Raw genomic sequence first — 19,647 nt, 5'->3', positions numbered from 1 at the left:
CCAGACTACACATGGCACATGCCAAATTCCACAGTTCATGAGGTGCCCACGGATGGCTCTGAGGGGAGATCTGTGAGTGAGAGCCGCTGAAGTATTTCAGCCATCTGTAATCCCTCCCATCCTGAGGGAACCAGGCACAGCTGGAGACACTTATGAGCAGTTTGCTGAAATGAAGTTTGTCGTCCCTTTTTTCTGTTGGGGTCAGCAACAAGCTGACACTGACCAAAAGCTTTTGTGTTCACAATATATAGACCTGAGTGCAATCCATAGCAAATGCCATTCCTGTCAATCACTGCTTTAGGTGGTGAGCCTAAAGCATCTCTGAGCATGCAGACAGCAATAGTCACAACGGACAACAGGCAACTTCTTAGTCCTCCAAATGTTTACAGTTTCTATTATTATTATTATTATCCCAGAACACTGTGTTCTTTCAAGTGAAGCTAAAGACACTTTTATAAGAAACTGACTTTAAAAAGACTCTATATTCCTCAACTGATATATTACAGGACATAATGTATGTCTAAAGACAGGTTAGGCAGGCATATGGAAATGCAACCTTATTGATTCACAAAGCTGTTGAGACTTTAATTGAGTAGCATTAAGGAGTTCAAGTTAATGATGTTAGCTTTCAATTAAAACTCTGAGACTGAGAGGTTTATAATGATAATTTTCATCAAAACTCCTTATTGAGGGTACTACCTGGAAGTGGAATACTTAAAAGCTTCATTACATAAAAATACATATATATATATCTGTGTTTGGAACTTAGATGGCCTGTAATGATTTTCATGTTTTGTGAGTTGGACTGATGTATCTCTGTCTCCCATTTCAGTTTATTCTTTGTAGGATTTAATGAACTGCAGGGAAAGACAAATTAAAGACTAGAAGTGGATGAACAGCAGTCCATTAAACAGTCAGTTTTAGGAAGAAGACATATTTTTAACCTCTATTTTGGACAGACTTTTCCATACTGATCTTCTGTGAATGTATTCTAGTTTGGTTTAGTGTATTCTACTGAACATAACTACCTAGAGAGAGAGAGAGACACCTGCATTTTCAATTCTCCTCCTTGTCTGTGGCCCATTTGTTTCCACCAGCTCCAGCCAGGATGCCATTAGTCATGTGCAATGAACACAAGGTGGGAGGGATTGGTGCAAATTCTCAAGATAAGACCAAAATGCTTTGCTCAATGGGATTTCTCTTTAAACCAGGTCCCGATTACAAGGAGCTGGATGTTCACCTTCGGAGAATGGAGTCTGGGTTTGGCTTCAGGATCCTGGGAGGAGATGAGCCTGGGCAGCCTGTGAGTTATTTCTTCCTGATTTCCCTTTTCCTTCCATATTCTATGATCTGTGTAAAGGTCAGAAAAATATTACTACGTAACTGAACCCAAATGAACACCATGATAAGGATACAAGTAAAATTACTTTTATTCATCCATAAAAAAACCCAGGGCTCTCAGGTTTTTCACATCTGAGAATTAAGATAGAATAAGAAGGCATTAAGGTGGAAACAAAGCATCACTCATCCCATTACTGCAGAGTGTGGCCTGACATCTCTTTATCTAGACTTTTCAAAATCAAGTTTAAGCAGAAGGTTCCAAAAATCCAATTATGTAAGACTATCCATAACCATGTTCAGAGTAGACAACTTGTATGCAAAATGTACATGTGTGGTTAAATGACATGGTCAACAATGCAGTTTATTTTCAGAAACAGAAGACCTTTCCATGGAGTGATAGTTAATGTTCCAGGTTAAATGACAACATCATGTGAGGCAACAGGCATAAAAATTATAGCTTGATACCATTAGGAGGGAGGCACCCCTGTAACCAAATAACAGATAACAAAATGAGCATAGATGGTTTGCTAATAAAATATAATATAAAATAAATCTTTTGCACAATATTTAAAAGAAACTGTGTAGAAGCCCAGAAAATAAGGATCAAATGTGCATGATATACCACAAATGTATAAATATTTTTATAAGTTACTGATCTATCTAAATACTATAATTTTGAGAGCAGGCAGAATTACTGCTCTTTCAGAAAAAACTCAATGGTGTATCTATAATCTGACAGCTAGGACTAATCTCAAGTCAATAATGATAGTGCTTTACTATCACAATTTTAAGTCTGAATCTTGTGTTACTACATTTCTGAGATAATGTATAATTAATTATTAGATTTGTATATTCCCTAGTCAATTTATATATTCCATATTCAAATTAATACAGAATAGTATATTTTTCATTCAAGTCTTAAGGTTAACCAGCACATGGCTTTGAAAAACAAAGAAGCTCTTATATTTTAAAATTGTCAATACCTGTCAAAGTACTGATAAGTCTTAACAGTTTACTGATGTCTCCCATAATAAGAAAAGAATGCAGTGTATTCTAAAAATGATGCTTCAAGTCTGTTTGGAACTGAGTCTAGTTTAGAATAAGTGTTTCCAATAGTTTTTCAAATGTAAAGTATAGCTGCTCAGAAGGACTCCAAGACAACACTGCTTCATCCTCTGCACTTGCAGTATGCCTGAAGCCCCTCTGATATGTAACTTCCTTCTGTGGAGCGTGGCCCAGTGCACATAAAATGAGACCACTGAGCCATCATCTGCACATTCTCCAAATGAGCATTTTTCATGTCCCTTCTGGACAGGCCAGCCAGTATAAATTCTCAAAGCACACATACTGGGTGAGGCCAAAAAGGAAATCTCTGAGGTGTTAGTGGAAATGTTCCATTTTCTCTTTTCAGATTGTTAGGAAATGGCACTAGAAAGGCGCTACCTTTAAAACCAGGCTGGTTGGAGCTTTGAGCAGCATGGTGTAGTGGAAGATGTCCCCGTCCATGGCATGGCAGGGAGATTGGAGTTCGAGGAGTTTTAATGTCCTTTCCAACCCAAACCATTCTGTGTTCTAGGAAGATTTGGAAATTTCCTTCTACCTGCTCCAGAAAGTAATGTTTAATGGCATTTCCTATCTCCCAGGAATAACCAAGTGACTCTGGTTACAGGGCTGCTCAATATTTTGTGATATTTGGTGACAGCAATATTTGGTGTCTCCTTTAGTGCTTTTTTCATTACAAATGGATAATTAAGCAGTCACTCGTTGGAGGTTTATGACAATCTCATGGGGAAAAGTGCAGCTCAAATGCCTTATCTAAAAGATGATTATTTATATAAAACTGAATGATTTCAACCCAAAGGACTAAGAGAAAATTAGTGTAGAATATCTGATATTCTGGTAACTCATATCCATAATACATGCCAGAGTTGTGAGAGACTCGAGTCTCTCAGGATGCTCACCAGTCCAGTAGAAAAGAAATTTTGAAGCAAGCTTTTTGCCCTGCAGCTACATGCATTATGCACTGAAGTATTACAGAAGATCAGCTCTTTCTAGTGTCTCTTCAGCAAAGGACTGACCTGACTTTACTGTGTGAAGTCAAGGAGCCATAGCTGGGTATCAAGGGCAGAGATAAGCACCTTGCTATTTTTGGAGAGCAGGACCAAAAACGCTGCCCTCTGTGAACCACCCTGTAACACATTTCACTGTCCTGTTGAACAATTGCTCTCAGCCTGCCCTTAGCCTCAAGGTTGCTATCTCTCTTCCATGGTTTGCACACACAAAAGCATTTTTCCCCAAGACTTATCAATCCAATGAGCTTTACGTGTCTTTGCAAACATTTCTCAAAGTCCCCAGGAGTTAAGAAGAGCCTAACTTGAAGCTGAGGATTCTGCAAGGCAAAAAGAACTTTCTTAGAATTAAGTGTGGCAGTGCTGAGGTTTTCAATTCTCACTCCCTCGTGGTTGTCCATCTTGTTTTCACTGCTCAAATTTAACACCAATAAACACAACACATGGACTCTTTTTAGTGTCCCTCTATTTCGTATTCACAATACAAGACTTCTTAACTCTGTTCTCTCTCCTCCGCTGCTTCCCTGCCCCCCATGGAAAGCCCACCTGCAGCCTCCCATTCCTTTCACTCCAGAAAAGCAGAAGCAGTTTTTGCCTGTTCTCCAAACCCCTGCCTTTCCCATGAAACAAGAACTGAAAAGCTTTGAAATTTTTATTTCAGCTCTCCTGCTGTGCCATCAGGTAACACGGAACAAAAGGAAGCTTTTGTCTTTGTGGTTTGATATCTAAAAAGAAATATGGATTCTTCAGCATAAGGCAATAACTTTTTCAAAGAACCAGAATCCAAATAACATTATTTTAGAAGGATAATACTGACACTATAGAAGGACTGTAGCGTAGTTTCCTTCTAGTTATATCAGATACCTGGCATCTTAGAAGGAGAAAATGCTGCTGTACTACTCCACTTTCCATATCTGTGAGCGTAAAAATACTTTTGAAAGGAAATACTTAAATTTATTGAGAAATTTCAAATATCAAGACTGTGAGTTGCGCTCTCAAGTCTTATATTGCACTACAACAGCTATTTATCACATCTCCCACTAACTTGAGGATTTAGAGATAATCTCTGTTACGGTGAATTATAACATTACTGAAAGATTGCAAAAACACATAAATTGGAACTTTACTGAAGTTGCAAATTGCTGTCCCAAAGGGGAGATGTATTTTGCATATATTTGTGCAGCTCAAACTCAGAATCCCAGGAACATACACATAATTTTTCTAAGAGTTTTACCTTTTCAACATGGACAAACTGGGGTTTTTCTCAAAACTGTCCTCAATATATATGTTATATTCTTTTTATTGTCAATGCCAAGATATATTCTAAGTATCTTTCTACATTTCTAAGACACAGAGCAAAATGTTAGGATAAGACCATGCCTTGGGAAGTCCTATTTTAACAGTGATTAGACAGAGTTCAGGTGATTAGCTTGGATTTAGACAACCCTGACATTTCAAATTAGGTGAATCACCCTTTATGTGTATATACCTAAATTTTGCTATGTGCCTGTGAAGCTACTGTGTTATATTCAGAAAAACTAATACAAATTCAGATAATTGCCAAGAATCACAAAGAAAGACAATATCAAAGTAGATTAACCTGTATAAATTAATAGACACAGGCTTTAATTTCAGATTAGGCTCTGCCACAATCATCCTAATCCCAGAATTTGTCCTGTTTAATCTCAAACAGTAGGAGAAATTTTCTTTTATCTCTGCAACACACTCTTCATTACTACATGCCATCATCCTTCTCATTATGCATTCAAAGCCATCTCATGCCAGTATGAAACTGCATTTCAGAGGTAATATAATCCTGATATCAATTTTTCCAATTTGTGCTTTACATGTAGAATTGATATCTATTATGGCAGATTCTCAGCCATGAAACAAAAGCAGATACTGCATAAGAAAAAAATTCAGACACAAAAAATGAAAAAGTTAGGGAAATTAAGTTATTCTTGCTATTAAATATCCCAAATAATAGATATAGGAGCCATCATCTTGACAAACACAACTAGCTGAAGTGTTTAAAGTATGACTCTGTGCTTATGTTAGGAATCCAACACTGAGATGAGTAACACATCACATTTCATGGTGGACATGTGAAATATCATCAATAATTACTTAGTCAGATCTAGAAAAAGTTTTTCTAGTTAGCTTTTTGTACCAATGACCTACCATGCTATGATCTGCATTTTGTTTTTACAAAGGTTAAAGATGCTCAAATTGTTTAACATTTTGTCAGAAAATTATGAAAAAACTGCAAATGTTCAACAAAGGAGGAAGCCAATCCCTACAATCTCCCAATCTGTAGAGGGTTATCATCCATCTCTTCTCAAAATAACTAGGAAGAAATTCTTACTCATGTGAGATGCTTAATTCTCAAATATTTTGAGAATACTTTGTGGATATCTAGCTAAAAGTAGCCTTGGAGAGCTTTTCTTCTGTCTGGTAAAGGAGCATAAATTCATATTTCATGGTTGAATTTTGCACAAAGTGTTTTCCAAAGCTTTGAGGTCTACTTTTTCACCATTTGAAGAACAGGATGGAGAACCTGAAACAGCCTCTCTAGCCACTCAGCCTGGCACTGCTTAACAGGATCCCAGGAACACCAGAAAGCAGGAAAAAGCTGCACCATGTTCTCTCTTTGCTAAGTTTTGAAAGCAAAAGTAAGCCAAAGGGAGGTGAAAAACTGGGGAAAATTCTCCAGGTTCCACAGGGGATTTCATTTAAACACTATGCTGAGATACTTGCAACTCTGCAGCTGAGACCACAAAAATCCACAGGCCCACCTGTGTGATTACCACATCTAGCCTTTGCAATTCATCATGGAAAGCAATGCTTCATAGCTTTTATCTTTTATTATTAAAAGCAGATTGTCACATGGCATGTCATATCCATCATTTTATGCTCACTCTCAGACTGAAAAAGATAACAGAAAATTTGAAACACACTCTGTGAATGCTTTAATATTCTTTCAAAGGGAGCAGGTTTTGTTTGAATCAATCTCAGCTGTTTTACCAGTTATTCCACAGGGAAAATATATACATCTTCTTCTAGGAAATTATGTGAAATTATCTGCATATAAGGTGGAGAAAGTCATTACAAGGTTTTGGACAGATGTTTTACTAGTTTATATGACCCATACAAGCTACATTTAAAAGTCAGTTTGGGAGAACCACATCTGCCCAGAACAAGCTGACATTTTTTCCTCTTTTTTCCATTTTAATCAAGCACTGCCTGAGCAATCATTCATTAAGAGTAATAACATTTAATATAGTACTTCTTTTCCCCTAAAGAGTCCCAAAGCCAGCTCTGTGTAGTGGGGTCACTTCCACTGCTGACCTCAGGTATATGACTCCAGGTGCTTAAATCACACAGCAGTGAAGAACCTTTGATAAGAAATACACAGACTTGATAATTTTAAATAAAAAGACCCTTATATGGAATTAATCTTTTTAAGTCTTTGTTATAATGTAGTCTATAGAAACTCAACACTCCTTAGAGGCAGATTATCTTGATTTGAACATATCAAGCAGGACTCAGATTAGGATTCCCTGGTGTATCTCTCCTGTGCAGGTCAGAAACTGTGTTTTTGGGGTCCCCTGGATGGAGGAGGAATTGATGAATTTGACTCTATGTTCTTAGAAGGCTAATTTATTATTTGATGATATTATATTATATTATATTATATTATATTATATTATATTATATTATATTATATTATATAAAGAATACTATACTAAAACTATACTAAAGAATAGAGAAAGGATGCAGACAGAAGGCTAAAAGACAATAATTAAAAACTTGTGACTCTCTCTTAAGAGTCCAACACAGCCTGAGTGTGATTGGTCATTAAGTCAAAACAATTCACATGTTGGATAACCAATCTCCAACCACATTCTAAAGCAGCAAAACACAGGAGAAGAAAATGAGATAATATTGTTTTCCTTTTTCTCTGAGGCTTCTCAGCTTCCCAGGAGAGAAATCCTGGGTAAAGAGGATTTTTCAGAAAATATGATGGTGACAGGAAACACCTTACCTGCTTACCAAAGACGAGGAAGCATCTTCAGTCATACCCACAAGAGGACAAGCCCAGCTTTCAGAAACACACAGAGCTCTTCACGTGTGCTAAATCACTAGCTTAATTTCACAAGAAAGAGAAAATCACTGCAATGTTCATTCACTAAATTGGAGTCTCAGTGCAATATATGACAGGATTTTGTTTCTTGCCTAGATTCTCATTGGAGCAGTGATTGCCATGGGCTCAGCAGACCGAGATGGCCGTCTCCACCCTGGTGATGAGCTGGTGTACGTGGATGGGATTCCAGTGGCAGGCAAAACCCACCGATACGTGATTGATCTGATGCACAACGCCGCCCGAAACGGGCAGGTGAACCTTACTGTGAGGAGAAAGGTGCTACCCACGGGTGAGTGAAGGCTGGGAAAGGCGAAAGGAAAAGCAGATCCCAGTGCTGGCACCACAAACCGGTGCTGTTTTAAAATAATAGAGGAAATCAATGTGAATGTTTGTGTCATTTTGAGGAAAGAATTATTGTAAATATGTGTCCCTTGTTCCTCTGACAAAAACAACTGCGTGTTGTTTCCTTCAGAAGTGGAAACATACTGGTGTAGTGATCATAAGTGCTCTGGGTTTGTTCCATGCTGTCTTGGTCTGTGCTGTCTCCTTTTGTCCACTTTTGGGATTAAACATTCATCTAAGTTAAAGCCATTTGAGCTGACTGTGTCAATAAGAGAAAGGCTCAAAGACTGTTAACTGTTTTAGGGCAGGAACTCATTTCACTCTTATATGTGTTAAAAGCCCATTTCTGGTCTCACTGATGTCATCTGGAATTTCCCAATGAACTGCAATGCAAGCTGGCTGAAAATCTTCTGTAGGGCACAAGGGCTGGATTCTTCTGTCAAGCAGACATATTCAGAAAATGAACCTAAACCACTATGAAGTATTTGTAGTAAATTAGATGTTTAGACTAACTCAGTTTCAATTGCTGAAAGACATCAGAACCTTGAAAAATGCGTGTGGCAGCATCTATTAAAGCTTTAATGGGAGAATTTGATGACCTTCCATTACAACCATTACTTACTTGAGGAAAGAAGTCCATTTAAGAACTTTTAAAACATTTTTGGTGAGTACACCTGCCTGAGGTACCAGAAATGAGCAAAACCACATTCCCAGCCTGTCCTGTCTTCCGCCTGCCCGTGCCCCAGATCCACTGTCACTGCCTGCGCCGTTCCCCTTCGCTCCTGTGCCAAAGCAGCCGCCCTCCCGCTCACCTTCGTCTTCGCAGTCCCCCTCCCACTGCGGCCCCGCAGCTCCCTGCCAGCCGTGCTCCTGCGGGACTGACTTTCTTCTGTTACTGACTCCAGACTCCTCCGGCCAGAAAGGGGCCCCCGCGCCTGGTGCGACGCCCCCTCGCAGCTCCCCCAGCGCGAGGAAAATGGCCAATAACCAAGGTAATGACGCCGAGCCCTCGCCACCAGCGCCGCACGCACCGCGGGCAGGGCTGGCACAGAGCACCGCCGGCCTTCCCTGCTGCTCCTTAAACATTAAAGGCTCTGCCAGCCACTCTGGGATCCTGGTGCAAGCTGGTAAAACACCTGACGTTATTCTTGGGCCTTGAGAGTGCCACACCAGGGAGCGTGGCGTGTAGCTCATTAATGTTTGAGCATTTTGGGAGCTGAACAGGGTTTTAATGTGGTGTGTTACAACGTAAGCTCTGTGGAAGAATTTAAAACAACTGGTGTTGGGCATGACTGAAAAATGCTATGCTAATACATCAGGGCAATTGATTTCATGGGAATTTCTCACGAGCATGAATGTATACAGCAGAGGGATCTGGGGTTTTCCTTACCTGTCTGTAGCTGATACACGTATCTTAGCCCTCACCTGGAATTACCATTTTGTACATATACTTAACCAGATCTGAAACAGAAAATCACAAGTCACAAGATCTGGAAAAAAATTTGATTAGGAAAATGTGATTTTTGGATTGAAATGCCATTTTTTCACAGGCAGGAGCAAAATGTAATTTTTCTGATAAGTATCTCTTGTACAGCTGACAGTCAAATAGCCATTTAAGCTTTTCTTCCTTTATTATTCTTTTTCTATATTTAATGGCATTCAATTGCATTCTTTCATGGCCAAACCAGTTCTTGGTCATTCTACAGGGTAAGAGAATTTCCTTTCTGTTGCAGCCATACTGACGTAAACAATATTCACCTTTCTGAAACATGACAGCCAGAAAATGAGAACTCTCTTGTCACTGGCTATGGCATTTAGTTGCAGATTCGGTTCAATAACTCCTAGAGATCTTCAGGAGTATAATAATTGTTTGTTTTCCTTCCTCTTTGTACTCTCTAATTACTTTATTTCATAGTTGCAGAAGGACTACTAAAGGACACACCTGACTGAGAAAACAACAGCTTGTCCTTGGATGCTGTTTATTTTATTAATATATACACACACTGAAAATCTAATTTGTAAACTCTCTACCTAGGATGTATGTGTATATGTGGGAGCTCCTCACATGTTCAGTAAAATTACTCTGCCGCTCTTGTTGTTCCAAACAGAAAACATAATACTTACAATTATCTGAAATTTCTGTATTAAAACTGTCAATAAATGCTGATTTATGTAAACAATTTAGATCTGCAAAGAGTATAAATCTTTTTGTTTCCATCTGGAAGTGTAAATTTACTGTTTTCAATTGCCAAAATGCTCACACTAAAAAATGTGTAATCCCACAAGCTTTAACTTGTTTCGTGTTCTTGTTACTGTAAAGCAACACTAAAGTGTACATGGACTCCATTTTCATTTCTGCTCTTTTGAACTTGTCAAACAAGAGCATCTCCAAACCTCTAAATGACCACTGCTTCTGCCATGACACCCAAGAAAAACTACTTGTGATGATTTTGCATTGTATAACAGCTCTGCTCTTTGAACATTTTTTGAACAAGCTAATCAACTCATAAGAAGAACATTATGCAGCTAATCCTAATTACTCTGTTAGCTGCCTGCTTAAATTCTTGTAATCCAAACACAAATAATTTTTTATTGGATTAGACAGTCACATTTTCCTCTTGATGACACATCTACCAGCAGACAAGGGAATAGGGCCTGGTGATGGTTTTGCAGTCCAGATAGACACTGTTTCATACTTTCCTCTCTTGTAGCTAGTGTAGCAGTCAGTGTTCATGCTTGCTTTATCTGATTGCCCTTGAATGCTCTGCATAATTGTGTAGATTCCTGTCTCTCTGCATCTATTACAGCTCCTAGTTTAACACTTGGGGTAGTCTGCTCTGTAGACAGTCAGCTGTACTCACATTGCATCAGCGATTGTACTGCAAGTCACAGAGCCGCCGAGCGAGTCAGGCTGTGACACCGGTGTGATTTATGTTGCAGGAGAACCCTGCCCAGAGAATGGCAGAAGCCCAGGCTCGGTGTCCACGCACCACAGCTCTCCGAGAAGCGACTACACCACCTATGCCAACAGCAACCACGCCGTGTCCAGCAGCACGGCCACGCCGCCCGAGGGCTGCGCGTCGCACAGCCTGCAGAGCAGCGACGTGGTCATCCACCGCAAGGAGAACGAGGGCTTCGGCTTCGTCATCATCAGCTCCCTCAACAGGCCTGAGTCTGGCTCCACAATAAGTGAGTAAAGCAGCTTTTCGGTTCGTAGCTCTCCCAAGTTTGCCCCAAATAAAATTTTAAAAAAACCCACTGTCGCTATAGGACACAGAACAACACGAGCGCGCACACTGCTGCTTTCAAGGTGAAGGAAAGGGAAGTTTATTTTCTGACTCTAACATTTTACAGTTTTCTAAAAGTAACAGTGAAAGTGTCACACACTGGACAAACTAACAGTCTATCAAATTTCTCTTCCTCTATGAAGGAATGCAAAACAATAAGTTATTTACAGAAAGTGTGAGAAAGTTTGTTACAAGAACGCTTAGAAAATCTTAAAAAAATCAGGGCAACACTCCACACCAATAGTTTATTTAAACCTATCTGCTAATAATTTATCACAGCAGAGATTTAAACTGAAGACACTCTCAATGTTTATTCAGAGGCACTGCTTGTTTTGTCTTCAACAAAACCAAAAGTTATTCTGTCCTCTGGAGCCCTGTGCTTCCCACATTTCTTTGGCTATCAGAGTAATAGAAGATTCACTCACAAAGTCGATTTTGTCTGTTACTGTGTCTCAAAGAGACACTATAAGTAGGGTTATGTGAATAAATTATTCTCCTACATGCAACTGAATTAGACTTTTTTAAAAAATCAAGATGAAGTTCAGCAAGTTGAAAAAAAAAAGCTTAGATCACAGCAAACCCTATGAAAACAGCTGTCCAATTATGGGACTGCAGGAGCAGCTAGAAGTTGGGAGAACTTCTTAAGTGCAGGTGATGAGAGGCTGATTTAACTGGGTGGAGTAAAGACAGCATCAGAATTACAGCTGAGTATGGGGGATAGGTGTATCTCTGTGTACTCTGTAGTGCTGCGGCAGCAAGATCTGCCCTTAATAACTACAGCTCACTTTCTGTTCAGAACACTGATTTTCTCTGTGAGTCAATTTTATTGCTTTAATGTAGACATCTGGTGCCACTTGAGCTGTCCTGGGTACATCCAGGGAGAGATCAGACAGGAGTGACATAGGACCTACAGAAGACTCAAACCCAGGTAGTGGCAGCTGCAGGCACAGGGGCACCTTTGGGTCTTTCCAATTACATTTGACCCTGAGAGCTGAGCCCTCTGGAAGAAGGAAGCAAAGAAGGCTTTCTATTGAGAGACATCCAGATGCCTCACCAAATAATGCTAACCACAGCTGAAAAAAAAAAAAAGAAGGGAGATTTATCATTTTTCAAGTTGAAGCCTAGTACAATGCTTTCCCTACACTAAAATATGTTTTGAAGGAACTGGTTTTTTGCCTGAAACTGGTTCCTGACAAAATAAAATCACAATTCCAACTTCAGGGCCAAACACCATTCTTCTAAATTCATACCTGAAAAGCAGCCAAGAGAATATTGGGAAAACCTTATCTCACAATAGCAAGTTACCTCAGAAAACTTTTTTGCAGTATTTCATGATCATGCAGTTATTTAAAAAGTTGCTGTTCATGCTACCTCAGCTGAATTTTAAAACTCCTTGACTGCTGGAATTAATATTGTAACAAAACCATAGCTAATTAGCCTCTTGGGACTCTGAGTTTTCACATTACTGAATATAATAGCCAAAGAACTGGAAGTTCTTTTGCAGAAGATCAGAAAAGAAAAAAAATAATCAATTGTGGTACATATATGTTAGTCAGTTAAGTCAGTCATGATTTTTTTAATGAAAATTGTTTTATTGAGAGAATTTCTGGTTGGGGCAGATGGAGAGGGAAAGGGGAGAGAAAGAGATAACAAAACATTCTGTGACTGGAATAGTCTCTTGAAGACTACAGACCCAGGTTCAAAGTCCTGCTTCGCCTCCTGCCCTCCAACTTGTTCTTTCAGTACTTTTCTTTCTTCACAAGCAACTGTGTAAGGAGTGATTTTTGACGCTCCGTTGAACACCTCCAATAGTAAAGGGAAATGACAGCCTGCTGTGGAAGTGACAAGAGAATTTAATCAAATAATAACTGCATGGGATTTCAGTGATCCCCAAAAGTACCAAATCCTAAGTTTACAAGAACAGTGAACAAAAAATTACATTTGCTGTAGACAGTGACAGAAAAGAGAAGAAAATACCCTTCCTATATAAATTCTGTTACACAACTGTAGTAGGAAAAATATCTTGAAAATTCCATCATCTGTCATCAGTAATTAAAACAATCTAAAAATTATTGACTCTTTCTAGAGTAAGAGAGGTTATTTTCTCTACTTAATATTTACTTGGGTGAAGTCATTTAAGCTTTATTAACAGGAGCATAGCCAGTAGATTGAGGGAAATGATGATACCCTTTTACTCAGCACTCACTGGCATCCTTTCAGAATACAGCATCTAAGTTTTGGGCCCTTTGGCAGAGCAGAGAAACTCTCCTGAGGTACCTTCTATCTTGAAATAACACAAAATCCTTTTATTGAAATGCACAATCAGAAGTAGAAAGCATACCAACAGTAGGAAAATATCAAATGGATATAGGAATATCCAAAATATATGATACATCACTATCAAAATGTGGACCTGCATGGCACCATGCTAAGTACTCCTTCTGATAGCAGCAATATCTTAATTGGGTGAGATATTGTGCTCTGGTTCCAGTGTCCCCTGTTTCAGAGGCAGGGCACTTGTTGCCAGCTCCTGTGTCCCCATGTGGAACAGAATGATGCTATGCAGACATGCATGCACAGAGTAATGTTAATGTTCTAATTGCAAAGCAATTCTGAAAAATTCAAAATGGGCAAAATAGGTCAAAAAAGGGAGCATCATGTAGTGCCAGACACTGTTAGGAGGAGCAGCACCCAGGAAGTTGTCTCACTGGGAGCATCCTCAGGGCAAAGTGAGGAAGGGTTCCTTTGATATAAGAATGTTTATTTCAATAACTCTATTCCCTCCTCTACTTTCTTGCAAAAGCAGAAGACTTGAGGTCTTGGAAGAATAGGTATCATCACCACTATTACTCAGGAAGGCAATTAATTATGCACTGACAGTATTTTCCTTGTGGTTGAAATCACACTTACAAACTGTGTTTTACAGTCCAACAGATTACAACAGCTCTTGTGGAGTACAGGAGCAGGCACTTTGTGTCACCAGGTGCTTCAGGCCCTGTTGAAATTGAGGCATCATTCCAGCAAGGCTGCTCCTGGCTACAGAGCTGCAGGGTCATTGTTTTGCTGCTCTGCAGTTGGCCTGAAGCTGGAGGGGTTGCACAAAGCTGTCCTGTTTGCCAGGAGAGTTTGCTCTGTCTGCAGGACCATCCCATGCAGTCGCAGTGCTCCTGCTGAGTCTCAAATCCCTTCTCCACCCTCTGGTGGGTTGTGGGCTGCACTGCTCCCTCACAGCCTCCTCTTAGGAGTTCTTCATGCTCCTTTGACCTGAGAATGAGCCATGACAGGCTCAGCAGCTCCCAGAACTACAGAGGGAATTCTTTTTCCAAGAGGTTTAGGGTCCTGGTCAGCTTTTCTCTCGATACGGTTTGCAAGGGGTTTGTTGTTATACTTGGTTTATGGGCCTGCCTTGGCTGTGCAGAAATATTCAAAATACTAAATGCTGCTTTTTTTACTTTTGATAGACACAGAGTGAGGACAGACTACAGCCATAATTAGGAAACACACTATTTTTTCACATTTTGTGATGGGCAGCACTGAAATAGCTGTCAGTTTGATAAATTAACATTAATTACTTTGGAGCCAGCCTTTAGATATGAATGTCATTTTTCCTTACTGGTACTTGCTTAAACATCCAATTCTTGGGGCACACTTATTTTCCTGTGTCTATAATGGTAGAAATTTTGTTTCCCATTTGTCAAGGCATTGCTTGGGATGTTCTCTAATCCAGCACAGGGGATTATTTTGCACTGAACTACAGTTCTGACGTGGGGAGATCAGGAGTTGAAAACGAATGACAAGGATTGAATGAAGAGATTTTACAGGGCAAAGCAGGGGCATAGGAAAGGTCAGCCATGCTTCAAAACTGTATCAGTAAAAAGAGATAAAGTGGATAAATAAAGAGCTGTGCTTGAGGGGTATATCCAGGAGCAAGTCATTTTGCCTAGTGCAGCACGCAGAGGATCTTGGAGTGCTAAGAGATTAAGGAAAGAAAATACACCTGTCCAGGCTCCTGACCTATTTCTAACGAAAGGATTAACTTCCACTGCCTATAAAATATACTATGGTGCCTTCCCCCAGATCCTGTTCCAACATTAAAGGGGAATGTGGCTCTCATTCCTTCTCCACACATGAGAAATTACAGCTAAAATACTTAAATTTAAGTAATTAATCTACACTATGCATCACATTTAGGGAAGTATTTTTAGGGTATCAAGATAATTTCACTATCTGCAGCCTATGGAAAAGCACTTGCAGATTTCTGGAGGTGACCAGAATGAGATTTATGTCCCAGAATTTTATGGAGTTAACTTGTTCCTGCCTTCTTCGTATCTTTTTTTTTATTTTTTTTTTTTTTTTATTTTGCAACTTCCAATGAAGTTGAAAAATTGGCTATATTTCCAGGAATTTCACTGTAGCAGGTACTGTCAATTAGCACAGTTATAAAGTGTAAACAAACTGAAAATACAGGCCTAATCAATAAAAAATTTTCAAAAAATTAAAGACTGTGCATACTTATTATGATCTTCCTTCTGCTTTGCAAAAGAGGAGTTGTAGATTTAATTTGCCCCTACACTGCATGTGCCAGTGCCTGCTGGATTTTCAAAACAGGATAAAACAGAGTCTAATGAAAGAAGTTTCTTTCATTTCTCAAAACATGCAGTCTTAACTAAAAAACATAAATCCAAGATAAGCCTCTGCTGACTGCAGAAAACAGCATTCTGAGTAAGTCCCATTCAGCCCAGAGTTTCTTTAAATTCCTTACAGTTTAGAGCTAAAAACCAGTTTATTGATCAGTGACAGCTGTGTGATCTGTGTTTGTGCAGCAATTTCACCTCTGCTTTGCCTGGGTAAGATGGTGGTTAGGGACATAATTTTATGTGACCAATCCTCAAATTCTAAAGGATACCGAGCTTTGGAAATTAGGATGTCTGTCTATCCCACCTAGGACATTTTTGGAGCATAGCAGTGAAAACCCACCCACAGTGTGCATCCCCCCATGGAAGATATTTGCAGTTTGTGGGCGAGGAATCTGGATTCTCATTTCTATGCAGCTGTGATACTCAGGTTTGAGCTGTTCTGCCTCCTCAGCTACAAAAGCACACTTTCTAAGTATGTTTAAGAGACAGTAAAACTTGCAGCTGAAAGAAATTTCTATGTGATTTAGTTTCTCAAATCAACACAAGCAATTACCATAGTGAAAACAACCTTAAGGGGTCAAAGAAGTTTTTAATATCATCAAAATACATTGCAGTTGCAGGCGTGAAATATTCAGTTGTCTATTTGATATTTTTTGGAGATAAATAATGAAGGATCTTAACTGCATTACTCCCTTCTCTAGATGATTTCTGTCCTCCAGAAGTATTCCAGTGTATTTCTAAATACATCATTTGGACCTACAGGTGCTGCTCATGTGTTTTCAAAGAAAAAACACTGTGAGTTTTCTTAGCAAAATCCATCGAGACAACCAAAGTTTTTCTAGGAATTCCACAGGGCTCACTTTACTGTCATTAAAAGCATTAATTAAAGTCTATGAGTTCCATTATTTTTTCTTAGATCTTCAGCTTTCTAAGGTATGTGCACTCCTTACCACTTAGCTTTCTTAGGCAAGCAAATATGCTCCATATCAGCACAAAATGGGATGCTTCCATTCACAGATTCATTAATATTATAAAGAAAAGGGATTATTTTCACATGCAACTATGCAGAATGCATACTATTTCTATTTTCCAAATAAGTGTCACATAAAATATCCTACCCATATCAGGAAAATATGTTTTAGCCCTGATGGAAAGTCCACCATGCTCAAGTTTTCAGAAATTTAGATTTTTCTATAGCAATGAAGTTACAGGTGTTTATATTTAATATATTCTTCCAATTAAAATCTGATATGCTGGAGCCTCCTAGTTGAATGAAAACCTTTGCATGTTTAGAGAATTGAGAATATAATAAATATTCGTTTGATCACTGTGTAACATTGAAAAGGACAGCTGGCTCAGGAAGGCTCATTTGCTTGGCTTACTGCCTATATCTGTTAACACTAGAAAACATTGCAAGAATTTATCTGCCAGAGGGTTTTAATAGATAAAATAGAGGTTTGATTTTTTTTTCCCCTTAACTGATACTTTTTGACATTTAGCTACTATATAGAGGGGAAAAACTGGAGAGTTGCTATCTAAAAAACAGTCTCAACAGTTGTGTCTAGAAGGACTAAATAGATGTAAAAAAAATACTGATGTAAATCAGAAAAGCTTTATATATGGTCATGTTTTCTTAGAATCCACTCCTTTTTGATTGTGGGTCTTTCAAATGAGGAGAAATTATTTTCATATTCAAAAAGCAAGAGGCTGGTAGATATAGCAGTCTTGTTGAGCTTATTCATCAATGGTCTGGGTGAAAGGACAGGGTGTACCCACAGCAAGTTAGCTGATGTTACAAAACTGAGAGGAGAGGCTGATACACCTGAAAGCTCTGCTGGCCAGACCTGGGCAGTCTGCAGAGTTGTGGGGACAGGAACTTAATGAAGTTCAAACAGGCAAATGCAAGGTCCTGCATTAAGGAAGGAATAAACCCAGGCACCAGCACAGGCTGGGGATGACTTGTGGAAAGCAGCTCTGTGGAGATGGCCCTGGGGATCCTGCTGGACAGCAAGTGTCCATGAGCTGGCACTGTGTCCTTGTGGCCGAGAAGCGCCGTGGTGTCCTGGGGAGCAGCAGGAAGAGCATTGCCAGCAGGCAGAGGGAGGTGGTCCTGTCCCTCTACCTAACCCTGGTGAGGCCACATCTGGGGTGCTGTGTCCAGTTCTGGACTCCTCAGTCATGAAAGTCGTGAAACGACTGGGGAGGGCCCAGTGAGGTGCTAAGGTGTGGTAACAGCGGAATAACCTGCGTTGACTCCAAGATTGGAGAAGGCTGATCAATTCCTTTATTCTCTGCCCTATATTATACTATAATAGACTATAATCCTATATTTTACTGTATTTATTAAGAAGCTCATAACCCTTACAGACAGTCCCATACAGCTTTGACCTCATTGGTCAATCAATCCAAACACCATCACCAGTGTCCAATTAAGAAATCACCCTTTGGTAAAGTAATCTCCATAACACATTCCACGTGTGCACAACAACAGGTGCAGCAAGTAGAGATAAGAATTGTTTCCTCATTCTTTTCTCTGAGCTTTCTCGCAGCTTCCCTAGAAAATCCTGGGACAGCTTTGTGTCTCTGTTCAGAGGATACGTGATTGCCACACTAAGGGGGTGATTAGGGAGCAGGAAAATATCCCTCAGAGAAAAGGCTGAGAGAGCTGGGCCTCTTCCACCTTGAGAAGAGGTGGCTGACAGGGGCTCATACCATTGCATACAAATATCTTGAGGGTGGGTGTCAGGAGAGTAGAGCCAAACAATGAGCATTTGGAAAAAGCACAGAAAGTTCATTCTGAAAATCTTTCCTCTGAGGATGACTGTGCACTGGACCAGGCCCTGGCAAGGTGGTGAAATCTCCTTCTCTGGAGATATTCAAAACCCTTGTGACAAAATTCAGTGCAGTTTGCTGTGACTGAACCTGCTTTAGCAGGAGGTTAAACTATGTGATCTCCAAAGGTCCCTTCAAACACCCTTCTGTGTTTCTGTGATATTTGGTGTTAGGAGCAGTGTCTGTACTCAGCAACTGCTCTGGGTTGGTGTGCAGCTGACCCAAGCATATGGACACTCAGGTATAATGACACAAAATTTGTTCTCTGTTCTGTGACATGCAGGTGTGGTAAGGATATTAATTTGAATCATGGAGAACAAAAGTGAGTGATTCTTATCAAATATAAATATAGAGAAAAATGTAAGTTTCTGAAAGCAGACCTTATCCACTTTCTAAATGCAAAGATTTCCTTTAAATCATTTTGTCTTTAAATTTTTTAATTTAATTTCTCTTCAGTGTGCTAAGTGCTGCTCATTGCATGATTAAATACATTCAGGGAAAGCCTCAGCTGCTACAGGCCAACTCTGTGTCAGTTTGTGCTGTAATGGTGTAAATATCTGAGCAAGATTTAGGAGGTGAGATTAATGACTTCAGATATCAGAGAAACTTTGGTGCACTCAGGATTCAAAGTCATGAAATTGTGAAAAATACAGTGCAGAAAAGTAACATTGTGTTGCATTGTGAGATCTTTTGCATTATAAGATCTTTTGTTAGATAAGGTTTCTGCAGCATTGCTACTCTGCTAGATTATTTTGGGTCTAGGATTATACCCCTGTCTTGGAAGGATTTATTTTATCTTAAGGTAGATATCCAACTACATCACTCCTGAGTATCACATTTTGCATTACTTGATAGTACTAGAGAAAAAGACTCTTTATATCTATTTTGGAGGGCTGTGTGGTTTGTATAAATATAAATTCATTCTTACAAATTTCCCATATTTTCAACAGTTAAAAAATATGTATTAGTCCTTGTTTGCAGTAATTTTTCCCTTG

At 39.4% G+C, this 19,647-nt stretch overlaps 1 protein-coding gene across 12 annotated transcripts in view; it reads left to right on the top strand.

Moving 5' to 3' along the window:
- Nucleotides 1-19,647, top strand: part of MAGI2 (membrane associated guanylate kinase, WW and PDZ domain containing 2) — a 701,395-nt gene that overhangs the window by 626,809 nt on the left and 54,939 nt on the right. For 8 of the 12 annotated variants that reach the window (XM_058021985.1, XM_058021981.1, XM_058021979.1 and 5 more), the window contains 4 exons: nt 1,212-1,303; nt 7,651-7,843; nt 8,802-8,888; nt 10,837-11,085. In XM_058021985.1, the coding sequence (XP_057877968.1) occupies nt 1,212-1,303; nt 7,651-7,843; nt 8,802-8,888; nt 10,837-11,085 (621 nt within the window). The remainder of the gene's footprint in view (nt 1-1,211; nt 1,304-7,650; nt 7,844-8,801; nt 8,889-10,836; nt 11,086-19,647) is intronic. The other 4 variants (XM_058021983.1, XM_058021982.1, XM_058021991.1 and 1 more) reach the window with 1 other exon arrangement.

Source organism: Melospiza georgiana, chromosome 4, assembly GCF_028018845.1.
Source record: "Melospiza georgiana isolate bMelGeo1 chromosome 4, bMelGeo1.pri, whole genome shotgun sequence".
In the NCBI taxonomy this organism is placed as follows: Eukaryota; Metazoa; Chordata; class Aves; order Passeriformes; family Passerellidae; genus Melospiza; species Melospiza georgiana.
Note: the sequence above shows the minus strand (reverse complement) of the source record. Positions and strands in the feature narration are given on the sequence as shown.